The 17,336-nt window shown below is 46.3% G+C and overlaps 1 protein-coding gene across 1 annotated transcript in view; it reads left to right on the forward strand.

Moving 5' to 3' along the window:
* LOC119967620 (elongin-A-like) overlaps window positions 1-17,336 on the forward strand; it is a 107,442-nt gene that overhangs the window by 26,155 nt on the left and 63,951 nt on the right. The window contains exon 2 of the mRNA XM_038800388.1: window positions 13,621-13,677. Coding sequence (XP_038656316.1) covers window positions 13,621-13,677 — 57 coding nt within the window. The remainder of the gene's footprint in view (window positions 1-13,620; window positions 13,678-17,336) is intronic.

Genomic DNA, 17,336 nt, shown 5'->3' on the forward strand with positions numbered 1-17,336 from the left:
TCACCCACCGGATAAACCCCTCCCCAAACCCAAACCTCTCCAACACCTCCCACAAATACTCCCACTCAACCCTATCAAAGGCCTTCTCCGCATCCAATGCCACCACTATCTCCGCCTCCCCTTCCATGGCCGGCATCATAATGACATTGAGGAGCCTTCGCACATTCGTATTCAACTGCCTTCCCTTCACAAACCCCGTCTGGTCCTCATGAATGACCCCGGGCACGCAATCCTCTATTCTAGTGGCCAGGATCTTTGCCAGCAGCTTAGCGTCGGCGTTCAGCAGCAAAATCGGCCTATATGGCCCGCACTGCAGAGGGTCCTTGTCCCGCTTCAGGATCAAGGAAATCAGCGCCCGTGACATAGTTGGGGGCAAAGCCCCCTCCTCCCTTGCCTCGTTAAAGGTCCGGACCAACAGGGGGCCCAACAGGTCCAAATACCTTTTATAAAATTCCGCCGGAAACCCGTCCGGCCCCGGCGCCTTCCCTGACTGCATGCTCCCTATCCCTTTGACCACCTCCTCCAGCTCGATCGGCGCCCCCAGTCCCTCCACCTGCTCCTCCTCCACCCTCCGGAATCGCAGCTTGTCCAAGAAGCGCCCCATTCCACCCCCCTCCACCGGAGGCTCCGACCGGTACAGTTCCCCATAGAAGTCTCTGAAGACCCCATTAACATCTACTCTCCTCCGCACCACCTTCCCAGCCTTATCCGTCACTCCCCCAATCTTGGAGTTGGTTTGTTTGTTACTGATGCCAGAAGTTGCCAAATTGGAGATCCTTTTGATATAATTTCGTCAAATTTCTCCTTCCAGGTTTTCCTTGTTAAAACCAAGCCAAGTTGTAAGCACACTTCCATGCTCTGCTGAGAGGGTGTGACCTCCAAAGAATGACTACTGTTCATTAGTCAGCCCTCTATTGTCTGATCATTTTTCTCCTTGAATCGCTGAAGCTGCATCCAACAACTCTATTATCTGGAGAATCTTGAGCATAAATGTTATTTGTTACTGGGTTCTGAACTTGAATGTCACATTATAGTCTGTCCTCTACATACTTGGACGTCCTATGCTGTTAATATTTAATCTCTTGTTAATAATTAAATTGGTTTTATGTTCTCAAAACATAAACTAAGATTTATTGAATTCCCAGTTCTTGGTATTCAACCGTTTTGCACTGGTATATGTTGCTTGTTATCATTTGTTTTCTCTTCACACATATGCCAATGTGAAGGTATGGATTAGAAATGTTCAAGTATCACTTTCTGTTACTCTGTCCAGGTCTAGGCTGTGAGGCAGGAGGCTATGATAGTTGAACCTGATACTTTGCTAACCTGCTTCATTAATGGCTTGCACTGGAAACTGCAGATTTCTGTGGACCCGTCAATTCTTTTAGTGGTTTTTAAATTTGTGCTCTCTTATTACAATACTTGGCGGCCTGTGAAAACAATATATTTCTAATGTACCTTGTTACAACCCTTCATGACCTTGACGACATTTATCAGGCCACCTTGTTAGTTCTCACAAGAAATGTTCTATTTCTCAAGTCTTTCTTCAATTGTAACCTCCCTCCTGCTAGCTTGAGTGCAGGAGCTATCTTGGGTTCTGACATGACATGTGAACCATTGCTATTTTGACAGTTCCATGTTGGCTCTTTTCTGTCACTTTATACACACATCCTGTCTGCTCTTAATGGCCTATTGATGAGTGGTTTGTGGTGTTAGCAGAGAGTTTCTTTGAATTATGGTTTTGCTGTTCCAATATCAATAGCCTTTAATTTTCCACAGGGAACAAAGGCTGTTCTGTTTTTGATTTGCTATGTAAATTGAACACAATTATGCATCTTTTTTTTATTTAGGGTAGCCAATTATTTTTCTTTTTCAATTAAGGGGCAATTTAGCTGGGGCAATTTAGCTTGGCCAATCCACCTAACCAGCACATCTTTGGGTTGTGGGGTGAAACCTATGCAGACATGGGGAGAATGTGCAAACTCCACACAGACAGTGACCCAGGGCTGGGATTCGAATCCGGGTCCTCAGTGCCGCAGTCCCAGTGCTAACCACTGTGCCACATGCCGCCCTAAATTGAACACAATTATGAGCTACTAACATGGTTTGGCTTTACATCTATATTAATCCTTTGATTTAGTGTGTGAGTACTTGGAAGTGATGTTCTTTGAACATACTTTTCACTATCTAAGAAAAGTTGAGATGAAGCCGTGTGCTATGTTTTAAAAAAAGAAAAGAAATTGCAGTAAATCTGTAAATTTAATCTGGTGCTTTTCAACAGCACATGGTAACTCAGTCCTTGAACAGTGCTGGGAATGTATACTCTGCTGTGGTTTCTCAAAAATTTTGCTACTACTGTAAAATGACTGGGAAATCTATTGCAGGCATAGGGAACTCTTTTACAGATCAGGCTTTTTTCCCCTGATTCCTTTATTTCATGCTTGATAACAGTTTCCATAAAAGGTAATAAAGTGGTGGCCTGCTTGGATTACCACTGGACTAGTAATCCAAAGACCCAGGGTATGTGCTGGATTCCGGGTTCAAAACCCACCAAAGCGGATGGTGAAATTTGAATCCAATAAAAATTTGGAATTAATAGTTTAATGACCTGTCGCTGGGTCAAAATCCTGGAACTCCCTGACAGCAGTGTGGGTGCAGCTACGCCACATGAACTACAGTGGCTCATCTTCTCATGGGGCAATTGGGGATATAGGCACAAAGAGCTGGCCTATTCAGCAATGCCCACATCCTGTAAATTAATTTTTCGGTCTAAGGACTCTGGGTAAACCATTTAGGACTGAGATGAGGAGAAATTTCTTCACCCAGAGAGTGGTGAGCTAGTGGAATTTGCTGCCACAGAAAGCAGTTGAGGCCAAAACATTTCGGGGGCGATTCTCTGAGCCCCACGCCGGGCCAGAGAATCACCGCGACGCCCCGACGCTGGCGCGTGATTCTCCGATGTGCGGAGAATTTGCGCTGGCGCGTTTGGTGCGGGCCACTAGAATCGGCGGGGCCACCGATTCTCCGGCCTGGATGGGCCGAGCGGCCGCACGGATATGACCGAGCCCCACCAGCGTCGTTCACCCCGGTCGCTGCCGGCGGGAACGCTGCGCGAACAGTGGGGGGGTGACCTGTGTGTGGGAGGGGGGCTCCTTCACCGGGGGGGAAGGGGGGGGCTTCCGATGGGGTCTGGCCCACGATCAGGACCCACCAATCGACGGACTGGTCTCCCTCCCCAGGCCTACTTTCTGGCGTGGCCGGCCCCTGAACACCAACGCCATGTTGAGTGTGGGCCGGCACGCTAAAGAAGTCCCCCGCGCATGCGCGGATTGGCACGGCGCCCATTTGGCGGCGGGAAAGGCGGTTGGAGTGGCGTGAACCGCTCCAGCGCCATGCTGGCCCCCTATGGGAACCAGAATTGGTCGTACCTGGGCCCGGTTTGCGCCATCGTGAAACGCAACGGCGTTCACGACGGCACGAACACTTGGGCTCCATATTGGAGAATTGCCCCCTGCATGTTTTCAAGGAGTTAGATACAATTCCTGGGGGGAAAAGGATCAAAAGATATGGGAGAAAGCGGGAACAGGTTACTGAGTTGGATTACCAGCCATGGATCATAATGAATAGTAAAACAGGCTCGAAGGGCCGAATTGCCTTCTCCGTGTTCCTATATTCGATGTTTTCTCTGTTTCCATAAGTAAATCATCTCGGTGTCAATAAAGTATTTATTGATGAGCGTCCATGCTGCTCAATCATCCACTCTCTTGTGAATTCAAATGGTGGAAAATAGGATGTTAATGCATTACACAGCCAAAGTTATAGTCGCAATTGATTTAACAAACAAAATGATTTGCAAAAAGATAGGCAAAGTACGTAACTTTTTAAAGAAGTCAGTAACAGCGGCAAGGTGATGCAGTGGTTTAGTACTGCTGCCTCACAGCGATGAGGACCCGGGTCCGATCTCGGTCCTGGGTCATTGTCCGTGTGGAGTTTGCACATTCTCCTGTATCTGCGTGGGTCTCGCCACACAACCTGAAGATGTGCAGAGTAGCTGGATTGACCACACTAAATTTCCCCTTAATTGGAAAAAAAGATTTGGTAGTCTAAATTTATGTTTTAAAAAATCAGTAGTTCTATAAGCTCTGGTACATAAACACTTTTTTTAACAAAACTGTGTTTTATCTCTCTCAGTCTCAATGGTATGATGTTTGTATGATAAAATGAAGATTGATGTATTTTGAAAGGATATTTTCCCTTTGCAATAAAGGTAGAAAAAATCAGATTACCAAACTGTTAGCAGTTTTAACACGATTGTAACTAATCGGCCTGGAAACTTCTTATAGCCAGACAGTCCAAGTGGCAACCTGCTTTTTTCCTCTACTGAATATTTGTGACGTTGTCTTGATAACTTAATAGTTTTTTTGCTTTTAAAAAAAAATCCATATCCCTTAGCTATTGAACTTGTGAAATGGTCTGTAAGCCCAAGTCCAGTCTTCTTTGCTCTAAATTTTCAGAGCCATCTCTCCAGCCAGTGGGTTGAGGGTTAGTATATGAATTGTGGAAGAGATTATGATTACTGTAACCCCAATGGAATGGTTTTCTCCTGATATGGATGTACTCCATGAGCAGCAAATTCTCTCTCTCTCTCTTGTTTGTGATGCTGTTCCTTCAGGGTGATTGTTCACCAAATAAACACTTATGCCAGCAACAGCAAGAACAAAGATCAAGAGCATCCACAAGCATGACAATAGCAAATTGCATTGTTATCGACTCTATTCCGGAGGGATGCAAGTAGTGAGTTCTACAGATCAAAGTGTATTCTCTAGCTGTGTGTCATTGAATAGGCTTTTTAGTTTCCATTCAATTGCTAAAATCCATTTTGGACCTGAATCACTATTTTAAAAATCATACACAAAAGATACGCTCCTAACAGGACAAATACAATCCTTTAAGCTGTTCTGTTGCACGCTTTTTGTGTAATTACTTGAGAAATATTGTTTGCATTTGGCAAAACAGTGTTTGCAACTTTGTAGCTTATTGAAGGTCATTTGAAATAAAAAAAATTGTTGCAAAAAGTGGAAGAGGCTACAAATCTGTATTAAAATCAGAATTTTACAATTGGAATAGCTCAACCCGAGGGCAGCACGGTGGCGCAGTGGGTTAGACCTGCTGCTTCACAGCGCCGAGGTCCCAGGTTCGATCCCGACTCTGGGTCACTGTCTGTGTGGAGTTTGCACATTCTCCCCGTGCTTGCGTGGGTTCCGCCCCCACAACCCAAAAATGTGCAGGCTTGGCGGATTGGTCACGCTAAATTACCCCTTAATTGGAAAAAATTAATTGGGTACTCTAAATTAAAAAAACAGAATAGCTTAACCTACGTGTATGCTGTGCCCTTGACTTTCCTTACTTTGTATTCCTAATCCAGTTTGCCCTGTCAGTGGGTGGTGTGAAGCAGAGGCCTCTCCCATAGGATGGGGAGAACCATGCCTCTTTTCTCTCTGTCTGCTTGCTAGGATGTGTACGTTAGTTGAAAATTTAATCGAGGGATTTGTGAAGCGAATAAAAATAAATAAAATCACTTTTTTGGGGGGCTGAAATTGGGCAATGAATTTACATTGGTAACCACAAAGAATTCCCTGGGATATATGCTTTGATCAAAACTCTATGGATTGGTGATTAGAAAGGCCTATGTATGACAGGATAGGATAGCAGCAAAAGGTTAACATGATGTTACATGTATCAGTGGCAGTAATGCATAAACAAAGGTTTAGACTTCTACCGTAGATGTTAGAATACTCAACGAAAATTTGATCTACCATTATTACTATTTTCAATGTTTCAAGGTTCAACATGCTATCAGTTGTTTCTTGACATAAGCATTTTAAGATGATTTTCTACATTAATGGTGTAACATAATTTTGTAGCTTTGAGCACGTACTTGGTGTGTTTTTATTTTGAATTCTAGGACTCGCGCTTGTATTTATTCACATTGATTTGATGCGGCAGCCTTTTTAGTAAGGGGAATGAACAGAATTTTTTTGTCCATTTGAATCCTTCAGTAAGATTTGATAATATTTGGAATTAAGTTTGCATCCAATTCAATGATTTGTGTACTGCAGTTGGGGCATATATCAGTATTTTAATGCGCTAATCATCTCGGCTGGTTTTTGTTGATGTTTAATTTTTTAAAAAAAACTCAACAGTATCGGAAGGATGGGTGAATTGTGTATGTTTGTCACCCTTTAGATGATGAGAGTGTCAGGTGGTTGCTATTTTTGCCATTTAGGCAACTGTGCCATGTCAGAGTGGCTGTTTATAACTGGCATCAGCACTACTGAATGTGAGATTCCCATAGATGGAAACTGATGTCAGTGCAAGTTCAGCCATTCCAAAGTTCACTGCAGGAACATCAGCAGCTTGCCATATATGGTACCAGAGCAGTTGTGCTTTTGCCCTGTTGTAGTTTTTACACAGTCTCCTTGTGGCAGCATGTTGCCTCACCTGCAGCACACAAACAGCTGTTGAAGCATTTGGTCACCCAGTCTGGACAAGTCAACGTATTTGATTTATGATTGTGTGGGCCTCTGCTCAGTGATAGCATGCCTCTTGAGTCAGAAGGTTGTGGATTCAAGTCCCACTCGAGAAACCCGAGCACACCAGTGCAGTACTGAAGATAAAATATACCATGGCACTATTCATAAACGAACAGGGTAGGTATCACCAACATTTAACCCTACAACAACCTCCTTCAGGTGCCATGCCCTAAAAGGGCGTTGGCGACCATGGACTTCCACTGGATTGGTCCATGATTATGCTTGGCACAATACTGCAGTAGCTTGCCGTTGCCTCTTGCAGTATGGCTAGCGATGAAACTCTTCTGTTCTTACTGCTTCCATCAATCATGTTGGAAGGATTTACAGACTGATGATCAATCTATTTGGCCACATTATGAACACATCGTCCATAGCCATCAATCCGGTTGTGGAACTAGAACCTGGAGCTTCTGGCCCAGAGATAGGGACGCTACCTGTGCCACAAAACTTCCCTGGCCCTACGGCTGCTGTCACAAAAAATGAGATTATCAGCTCATTGTCTCATTCTTTTAGTGCAACATTGCTGTGTGCACATTGGCTGTGAGATTCCTACATTACAATAGTGAGTACACCTCAAAAAAACTTGATTGGTTGTAAAGAGTTTTGGGACATCCTGGGGTTGTGAAAACTGTGATATAAATGCAAGTTTTTCTTGTGTTTTAATTCTCTGAAGAAGGATTCCTCAAAAGGGATTGTTTTAAAAACTCTTGAGGAGAGTAAGAGCAATTTTCTTTTAGTAGAAAAGGCAATGGTTTAATTTGGAAATCTATGAGAATCCCTCTATCACTTTGAGAGTTAATCCAGTTCTCAGTGCGATTTGACACATTGCAGATTGGGAAATACCTGTGATTAATCCTGGGGACAGATCTTTGACTGTGGGAGGGATCTATACACTACAGTGCTGCTGGTCAAAGAAAGATGGTCAGCCTCCTTATTATTTCTGAACACTTTCTGGTCACTCCTGCTAAACAATGCAGCTCTGTGACAATCTGGCTAGGAAAGGTGTTTCCCATGTTGAAATGACCTAATATTCCTTGACTATTCTCTCACATAAAGAATAGCCACTTGGCCATGATACAAGAGAATAGTTGACATCCTTGAATGGACCCAACATAAATTAGCTGCCATGTGTGGAATCCTATATAGCATGGCCTCCCTCCATCATAATGCCAGAAGTGGGGACGTTCACTGATTGCACAGTATTTCCTACCATTCACAACTCCTCCTATACTGAAGCAGTTCATATCTGCCTGCTACGAGAGCTGGAGAACATTTGGGCATTGGCATCTCCACTAAGAGAGAATCTAACCATCGCCCCATGACATTCAATGGCATTACTATCGCTGAATTCCCCACTATCAACATCCTGGGAGTTACCATTTTTAAAAACTCATATTTTTTCCAATTAAGGGGCAATATTTCAGCATGGCCAATTCACCTACCCTGCACATCTTTGGGTTGTGGGGGCGAAACCCATGCAAACTCGGGGAGAATGTGCAAGCTCCACATGGACAGTGATCCAGAGCCGGGATCGAACCTGGGACCTCAGCGCCATGAGGCAGCAGTGCTAACCACTGTGTCACCATGCTGCCCCCGGGAGTTACCATTGATCAGACACTGAACTGGACTAGCCATATAAATACGGTGTCTCCAAGAGCAGATCAGAGGCTAGAGTTCTAGCAGTGAGTAGCGCACCTTCTGACTGCCCAATAAGAGTCCACTGTCTACAAGATGGAATATTTTCCAAATACCTGGGTGAGTGCAGCTCCAACAGCACTCATGAAGCTCAATATCACAGAAAACAAATCAGCACCCCATCTATAATTTTAAACATTCAATCCCTTGAATGTCGATGCGCAATGGGCACTGCGTACCATGTATAAGATGCACTGCAGCAACTTGCTAAGCCTCCTGCAATAGCACATTCCAAACCGGTAACTGGAGAAGGACAAGGGGAGCAGATGCAAGGGAACCCCCCTCCCCCATACACACACACCATCCTGACTTAGAACTATATTGCTGATCCTTTACTGTCGCTGAGTTTAAAAACCTGGAACTTTTTCCTAACAGCAATGTGGGTATACCTACACTGAAATGGACTGCAATAGTTCAAGAAGGTTACTCACAACCACCTCCTCAGGGGCAATTAGGGATGGGAAACAAATACTGACCATGCCAGCAACATTGACATCCCATTAATGAATTAAAAAAATGAATTAGCACTTTGGCTTGGTTGGTGAAAATTATGTGATAAAATCTGTAGAAAACATTTTCATTACCGTGGGAGCTTGCGCTTCCTATTGTTGCACTGTTGCTTCCTGTTCACGACTTGTAATGCCTGAAGGTAGCTTAAAAAACTATTAATTGCCATCTCCCACATACTGTTAACTCTGTTTGTCGAACATAGGCCTGCTCCTCAAAACCTCCCTGTGTTGTATCTATAGCCTTCCATCCTATTCTTTAATCTTTGAGGCTTTTGAACATACTTTATCTACTTCTTGAATTCTTTTCTGGGCCTGGTCTACTTCTTCCGGACTGCATCTATGTATGCACTCTGGGTGCCTATATTTTCCCTCCTGCTTACTGTCTGCCCATGTCCATTGATTCTGTGGAACTTTACATTTGCACTATATTGAAAACCAAAATGTAGAGTTGTGCTACAGGGCACATGGGACTTGTGAGAATGGGACAAGCAACATTGTACATCCTTAACTAATTCAGTTGAATTTGATATTCTAACCAAATCTTTCTGGTTTGGACTCTACACAGCTCACTAATGATTACGGAATGTCCAATCAGGAACAGAAAACAAAATAAAGAGAGGGAAAGAAAGACTGCATTAAGAGTGAGGGATAAGAGGTGGAAAGAAAATGTTTAAAAGGTGGAGTTGTTTGGCATTAATTTATGTTGCATCCCATTAAAGTGTACTTACTCTGGAGTGTACAAAATCTAACCTTGAGTCTACTTCATATTTAACAGACAAATACAGCAACTTTACACCACTCAGTGTTGAACATCTGTGAGATCATGGACGTGATCTCCCAGCCATTCACGCTGGCGGGATCTTCCAGAGCCGCTGATGGTGCACCCCTGCCACGCGTTTCCTGGCAATGTGGGGTGGATTCAATGGGAAATTCCATTGACAGCAGCGGGACTAGAAGATCCCGTCACCAGTCAACAGTGGGCCACCTCCCACCACCGAGAAACACAAGCAGGGAGGCCAGAGAATCTCAGCCACTGCTATTAAGATATCACTTTTGGAGGAACAGGGTGCCTTGGATACAGCTTCCCAATTTCTGTGCATGTGCAGTTACTAGTTATTGTTTTCACATTTCACAAATTATCTTCATGGCTGATTCTAGCGTTAAGTCTAGAACATAGAACATAAAGAAATACAGCACAGAACAGGCCCTTCGGCCAACGATGTTGAGCCGAACTTTTGTCCTAGGTTAATCATAGATTGTCATAGAATTTTGGACACTAAGGACAATTTATCATGGCCAATCCACCCAACCTGCACATCTTTGGGCTGTGGGAGGAAACCGGAGCACCCGGAGGAAACCCACGCACACACGGGGAGGATGTGCAGACTCCACACAGACAGTGACCCAAGCCGGAATCGAACCTGGGACCCTGGAGCTGTGAAGCATTTGTGCTATCCACAATGCTACCGTGCTGCCCATCATTTGCTGCCCCTCTGGTTCAGATGCAACCCGTCCTGCTTGTACAGGTCCCACCTTCCCCAGAATGCGCTCCACAATTATCCAAATACCTGAAGCCCTCCCGCCTACACCATTCCTGCAGCCACGCGTTCAACTGCACTCTCTCCCTATTCCTAGCCTCGCTATCACATGGTACTGGCAACAAACCAGAGATGACAACTCTGTCTGTCCTGGCCTTTAACTTCCAGCCTAACTCCCTAAACTTGTTTATTACCTCCACACCCCTTTTCCTACCTACGTCGTTGGTACCAATGTGCACCACGATGTCTGGCTGCTCACCCTCCCCCTTCAGGATCCTGAAGACACGATCCGAGACATCCCTGGCACCCGGGAGGCAACATACCTTCCGGGAGTCTCGCTCACGACCACAGAATCTCCTATCTATTCCCCTAACCATTGAATCTCCTATTACTATTGCTTTTCTATTCTCCCCCCCCCTTCCCTTCTGAGCCCCAGAGCCTGACTCAGTGCTAGAGACCTGGCCGCTAGGGCCTTCCCCCGGTAGGTCATCCCCCCCCCCCCCCCCCCCCCCCCAACAGCATCTAAAACGGTATACTTATTTTGAAGCGGAACGGCCACGAGGGATCCCTGCACTGTCGGCCTGTTAGTTTTCTTTCCCCTGACTGTAACCCAGCTACTCTTGTCCAGTACCTTGGGTGTGGCTATCTCCCTGTAACTCTTCTCGATAACCCCCTCTGCCTCCCGGATGATCCGAAGTTCATCCAGCTCCAGTTCCCTAACACGGTCTCTGAGGAGCTGGAGTTGGGTGCACTTCCCGCAGGTATAGTCAGCAGGGACACCGGTGGTATCCCTCACCACCCACATCCTACAGGAGGAGCATGCAACTGCCCTAGCCTCCATCCCCTCTTACTTTACAGAATATAGCTGCACTGTAGAGCAACTGGACCTCCGCCCTCCGACTCTGCTCCCAGTCAGCTGCACTCTGTAAACTCCTGGCTCCTTTCTCGCTCTTTGTGGAAATGAAATGAAAGGAGCACCTTGCTCCCTCCTCACCGAACTCCCTCAGTCACCAAACTCTCACTATAGCACTCAAATGCACCAAGTTCACCACTCCCTCAGTCACCAAACTCTCATTACAGCACTCAAATGCACCAAGTTCAGCACTCCAGTGCAAACCCACTAGTCCACTGGTTTGAGTCCTTTTACATACTTATAGTGCAGCACTTGCAAACTCTTCTGCGAATGAAAGTAACTATTGAGAGGTGATTTATTTTTTCCAATTCTTTACTGTAAATTAGTTTTTCTCCATCGAATTCTTAACTAGCTGATGGTGAGGGAAAAATTGCCTGGAAATAACCCTTCTTCCATCTTTTGCTCAGTGCTTTCCCACAGTAGCATGGATGAAGTGTTAACTTAGTTAAGTGGAGGACCTGCCTGTTCCTACCACTAGTCCTTTATTCTTCCATAACCCAACATCACCATGCTAACAATTTTATTTAAACAGTCAGTATTGGAATAAGTGTGCTATTCAACAAGGTTTACACGAGCATGTTTGTGCTAAGAATACTGTAAATAAAACTAAAGAAACTCTCACCTTTGACGACCTCTGGATGTTCCAAATCAATTTTGAAATGTAGCCCCAGTTATGTAGAAAACGCAGCAACCAATTTGTGCACAGCAAGGTCCCACTCGTAGCAATAAGATTAATCTCTTTTTGTGATGTTGATGGCGGGATAAATATTAGAAAGGACACAGAGGAAAAACTTCCCTGCTCTTCTTTCAATCGATGTTTTTTCAAATTCATTCACAGATGTAGGCCAGGACTTATTACTCATCCCAAATTGTCCTTGTGACATGGGTTCTTTCACCAGAGCAGCCTAACAGGGCCTCAATTTAATATCCCATCCAAAGACTCCGGGCGGGATTCTCCGAGCCTCCACGCCAATTGCGCTCATCGTGGGGGCGGAGAATGGGGCGTCAGACCCGCTATCGGGTCCGACGCCTTCCCGCGATTCTCCGGGGACCAGAGATTCGCTGCCAATCTCGCACCCGTGGTCGACGTGGCGCCGTTCGGGGGGCATTGAAAGCGATTCTCCGCCGACAGCTGGTTGAGTTCCCGCCTACGTGGTTCACTCATGGTTCCACCCGGTGGGCACTCGGGAGTGGCGGCTATGGACTCAGTCCGCGGCGAGATCCATCACCGGGGTGGGCCTCCAGGTCAGCCAGGCTTGCGATCGGGGGCCACCGATCGGTGGGGGCCGCAATCTGGGGGGGGGGGGCCTACACTGTCGGGGCCAGCCCGCTGTGTTGGTCCGCCATGTTGCGCGGTGCCATCGCCGCAGGCATCCACCGCGCGCATGCACGGACCCGCGGCCGGAAGTGCAGGACCCCGTATCGGCAGCCAGAGCTGCGAGGACTACTCCTTCAAAATGGAGAATCACTCTGGATTTTCTCCAGGAAAGTCCACAGTGATTCACGCCCGTTTGCACGGGGACGTGGGGACATAGCCCCAGTATCAGAGAATTCCACCTGACACTCTCTCTGTCTGCCACTGAAATGTGTGTACTTGAGACTGTAGAATTGGACTTGAATGGACTGGCCCAGAGGTGAGAGCTCTACCAGTGAGCCATAGCTGATGTCTAATGAAATATGTTTTTGTTTTGGTACTCTATAAATAGGGTGTAGACACACTGTTGATATTACAAGGATGAATAATAAATCCAGAAATAGCAGTCACCTTTAATGCCCTATGATTGAGAAATATTTCATCCGTCTTGTTATTTGGTTATCTTTAGTGTTTAAGTTTTTTTCTGTGACTAAAGATGTGCTTTTAAAACCGAGGGAGATTTTTTTTTTAATGTGCAACCAAGCTTTTATTCTTTCACTAAGACTGCACTGCTTCAGAAAGAGCAGAATCATTGGTTTGTATTCTTGTTTTTTTAAAAACTTAGATTTGAGAATTTTATTTTTCATTCCATGAACTTTAACGTGTGGTTTCCAAAACAAGTAGCAAATCATCCTGATGGTGTAGTCACTCCAGACTGGTGCATGTAGAATGGGCATTTGTTTAAAATCTTGGAAGACTGCAGCTGCTTGTGGAGCCTGGCAACTCTATGAAAATAGACAATTCTCACACTAGCTGTCAGTCGTCCCATATTTTCACTGTTGCTTATGGCTTGTTTTCAAACTTCACTGTCTCATCTACGCTGCGCTAAGACAGAGGTTTTGATTATTTTGGGATGTATTTTGATGGTATAATCAAATTATAGTAATACCCAGATATGTGGTGTATGAAAAATAGGATAGTCTGAGATTTAATGTTTTCAACTTTTGTTTTGGACCAGATCCTGAAGACCTTAAAGCGTTTGAATGAGCTTCCTATCACTGTGGATATTTTAGCAGTAAGTTAACAATCTTTTGACTTTTGATTTTTTTTTGGGTGGGAGGAAGAAGTGGTGGTGATGGCTTAGGGAGCAGAAGACAATGTTGGTCACAAGATAGCTCCAATCCAATTTTGTATTTTCCAATTATTAATTATAAAATACAAAGAACTCGTTCCATCCTTTGTTCTGGAAGTTAATTAGAGGATCTTTGTTTGTACAATCGTTTGCTTACGCAAATGTAAAATAATTTTTCCAGAATTTCTGCAAGTAAATGAAACTACACTGGTAGGTTAAATGCAATGATCAAGATTTTGCAGTTACTGGCAGTAGAACAGCACTTGCTGATAACTGCTTACAAAGTCCATGTGGTTTTTGAGTGGAGACTTTCTATAGTGGGGAGGTACTGGGCAAGCACTCTGTTTCATTCCTTGCATTAATTTCAGCACTGAGTCTATCAGAAAGGTTCTGTTATAGTTTACTCTATGGAGACATGGGTATCTTGGACAGTGGATTTTCGCATTTTATTTGTGTGTTGGAAGTCGCTGTCCAATTTACTTCACAATAGTGAGTGCTAGTAGCTTGACCGTTGCAAATTGAAGGCTATACTATTAATGTTCGAAAGACCTGCAAGAAAGATGTAACGGGTTAGCTGTATTGAGGGTCAAACCTACTTCAGATGCAGACTTGTTGCTTTTATGAAAAAAATCAAAGTTGTTTATTGAGAAAAATAGTTTTTAACTTTTCTAGTGAAAATTGCATCTGTTAAAGACAAATGTTGAAACTATTCAAATAAACACATCAAAGATTCTATCCCCATTTGCTAATTCAAGTAGGCAATAACGATATAACAGAATGCATTATATTGTATATATGATTTTTAAAGAAAATGTTATGCAGCGATACATTAATTATAACCAACAAGTGCTGTAATTGTCAGAGTTGTGTTTGAACCTGCAATATCCATCTTTTATTTGGATATGGTAGGAATAAAAAAATCTCCAAATTATTGTTGTGTGTATATATAGATTTGTGATGTCTAATAAAATGCTTGCTGTGGCTGTCATAATCACTATTTTCCTTTTTCTTTCCAGTTTTCTCAACTAGCTTTCTTCCCACTGCTTCTGAAGGTGTTTTTAACTACTTGCTAGATCGAGGTGCCATGTATATTGGTTGCCCCTATTCCTGATACCTTCAAGTGACTGCTTATGCATTAACACTGATACAGGCAGAATATTCAATTACAGAAGCACGTGGCAGACACAACTAATCCTGTTCTCACCTGAACTTCCATGTGTTCTTCTTTTTTTTTTCTCGGTCCGAAACAAAACCCCCCCTTTTCCTATCGTTCTGCCAGGAAATCCAGAAATGGCTGCCACCTCCTGAAAAACCCCTGCACTGATCCCCTTGGGGCAAATTTCACCTTCTCTAATTTAAGAAACCCTGCCATATCATTGACCCAGGCCTCCAAGCTTGGGGGCCTCGCATCCTTCCACTGAAGAAGAATCCTCCGCCGGGCTACAAGGGACGCAAAGGCCAGAACACCGGCCTTTTTCGCCTCCTGCACTCCCGGCTCCACTGCAACCCCAAATATTGCGAGCCCCCAGCCCGGATTGACCCTGGATCCTACCACCCTCGACACCGTCCTTGCTACACCCTTCCAAATTTCCCCCAGCGCTGGGCATGCCCAGAACATATGGGCATGATTTGCTGGGCTCCCTGAGCACCTGATACACCTGTCCTCACTCCCGAAGAACCGACTCATCCTTGTCCCAGTCATGTGAGCCCCATGCAGCACCTTAAACTGTATGAGGCCAAGCCTCGCACAAGAAGAGGAGGAGTTCACCCTCCCCAGGGCGTCCGCCCACGTCCCCTACTCTATCTCCTCACCCAGCTCCTCCTCCCATTTACCCTTCAGCTCCTCGACCGAGGCCTCATCCATCTCCTGCATCACCCGGTACGCTGCCGAGATCCTCCCCTCACCAACCCACACCCCCGAGAGCACCCTGTCCTGGATCCCACGTGGCGGCAGCAGAGGAAACTCCGCCACCTGCCGCCTGACAAACGCCCTTACCTGCATGTACCTAAAGGCGCTCCCCGGGGGGAGCCCGAACTTCCCCTCCAGCGCACCCAGGCTCGCAAACTTCCTGTCTACAAACAGGTCCCTCAACCTCCTGATACCTGCCCTGTGCCAACTCCGGAACCCGCCATCAATTCTCCCCGGGACAAACCGGTAGTTGCCCAATATCGGGGTCCCCATCGAGGCCCCCACCTCTTTCCCCCCCCCCCCCCCCCACCCCCCTGTGCCGTCTCCATTGCCCCCAAATTTTGAGGGTAGCCGCCACCACCGGGCTCGTGGTATACCTCGTTGGAGGGGGCGGCAGCGGCGCCGTTACCAGCGCCTCTAGGCTCGTGCCCACACAGGACGCCCCCTCCATCACCCATTTACGCACCATCGCTGCATTGGCAGCCCAGTAGTACCCACAGAGGTTGGGCAGCGCCAGCCCCCCCCTGTCACTGACCTGCTTCAAGAACACCCTTCTCACCCTCGGGGTCCCGTATGCCCACACAAACCCCGTAATGCTCTTGTTAACCCGCCTGAAAAAGGCCTTCGGGATAAGGATGGGGAGGCACTGGAACAGGAACAGAAACCTCGGGAGAACCGTCATTTTGACTGATTGTACCCTATCCGCCAGAGACAGCGGCAACATGTCCCACCTCTTAAACTCCTCCTCCATTTGCTCCACCAACCTTGTGAGGTTAAGCTTATCCAAGGCCCCCAACTCATGGCCACCTGTACCCCCAAATACCTGAAGCTCCTCTCCGTCCGCCAGTTCCCCCCTCCTGATCCCCTGGGTGTACCACAAACAGCTCGCTCTTCCCCAAGTTGAGCTTGTATCCTGAGAAATCCCCAAATTCACGGAGTGTCCCCATCACCTCCGGCATTCCCCCCACCGGGTCCGCCACATACAACATTAGGTCATCCGCATAGAGCGACACTCGGTGCTCCTCCCCACCCCGGACCAGCCCCCTCCAATTCCCCGACTCCCTCAGCGCCATAGCCAGGGGTTCAATTACCAGCGCAAAGAGCAGAGGGGACAAGGGACACCCCTGCCTCGTCCCTCGGAATAGCCGAAAATACTCTCACCTCCTCGTGGCCACGCTAGCCATCGGGGCCTCATACAACAGCCTCACCCAACTAACAAACCCCTCCCCAAACCCGAACCTTTCCAACACCTCCCACAAGTACCCCCACTCAACCCTATCAAAGCCCTTCTCCGCGTCCAGCGCCACCACAATCTCCGCCTCCCCTTCTACCGCCGGCATCATTATAATGTTCAAGAGCCTCCTTATGTTGGTGTTCAGCTGCCTCCCCTTCACAAACCCCATTTGATCCTCGTGGATAACCTGCAGCACACAGTCCTCTATCCTCATGGCCAAGATCTTTGCCAACAGCTTGGCGTCCACATTCAAAAGTGAGATCGGCCTGTATGACCCACACTGCAGGGGATCCTTGTCCCGCTTAAGAATCAGGGAGATCAGCGCCCGAGACATCGTCGGGGGCAAGGCCCCCCCTTCCCTTGCCTCGTTATTGGTCCTAACCAACAGGGGACCCAACAGGTCTGCATACTTCTTGTAAAATTCAGCCGGGAACCCATCCGGCCCCGACTGCATGCTCG

The sequence above is a fragment of the Scyliorhinus canicula genome, chromosome 1 (assembly GCF_902713615.1).
Source record: "Scyliorhinus canicula chromosome 1, sScyCan1.1, whole genome shotgun sequence".
Taxonomy (NCBI): domain Eukaryota; kingdom Metazoa; phylum Chordata; class Chondrichthyes; order Carcharhiniformes; family Scyliorhinidae; genus Scyliorhinus; species Scyliorhinus canicula.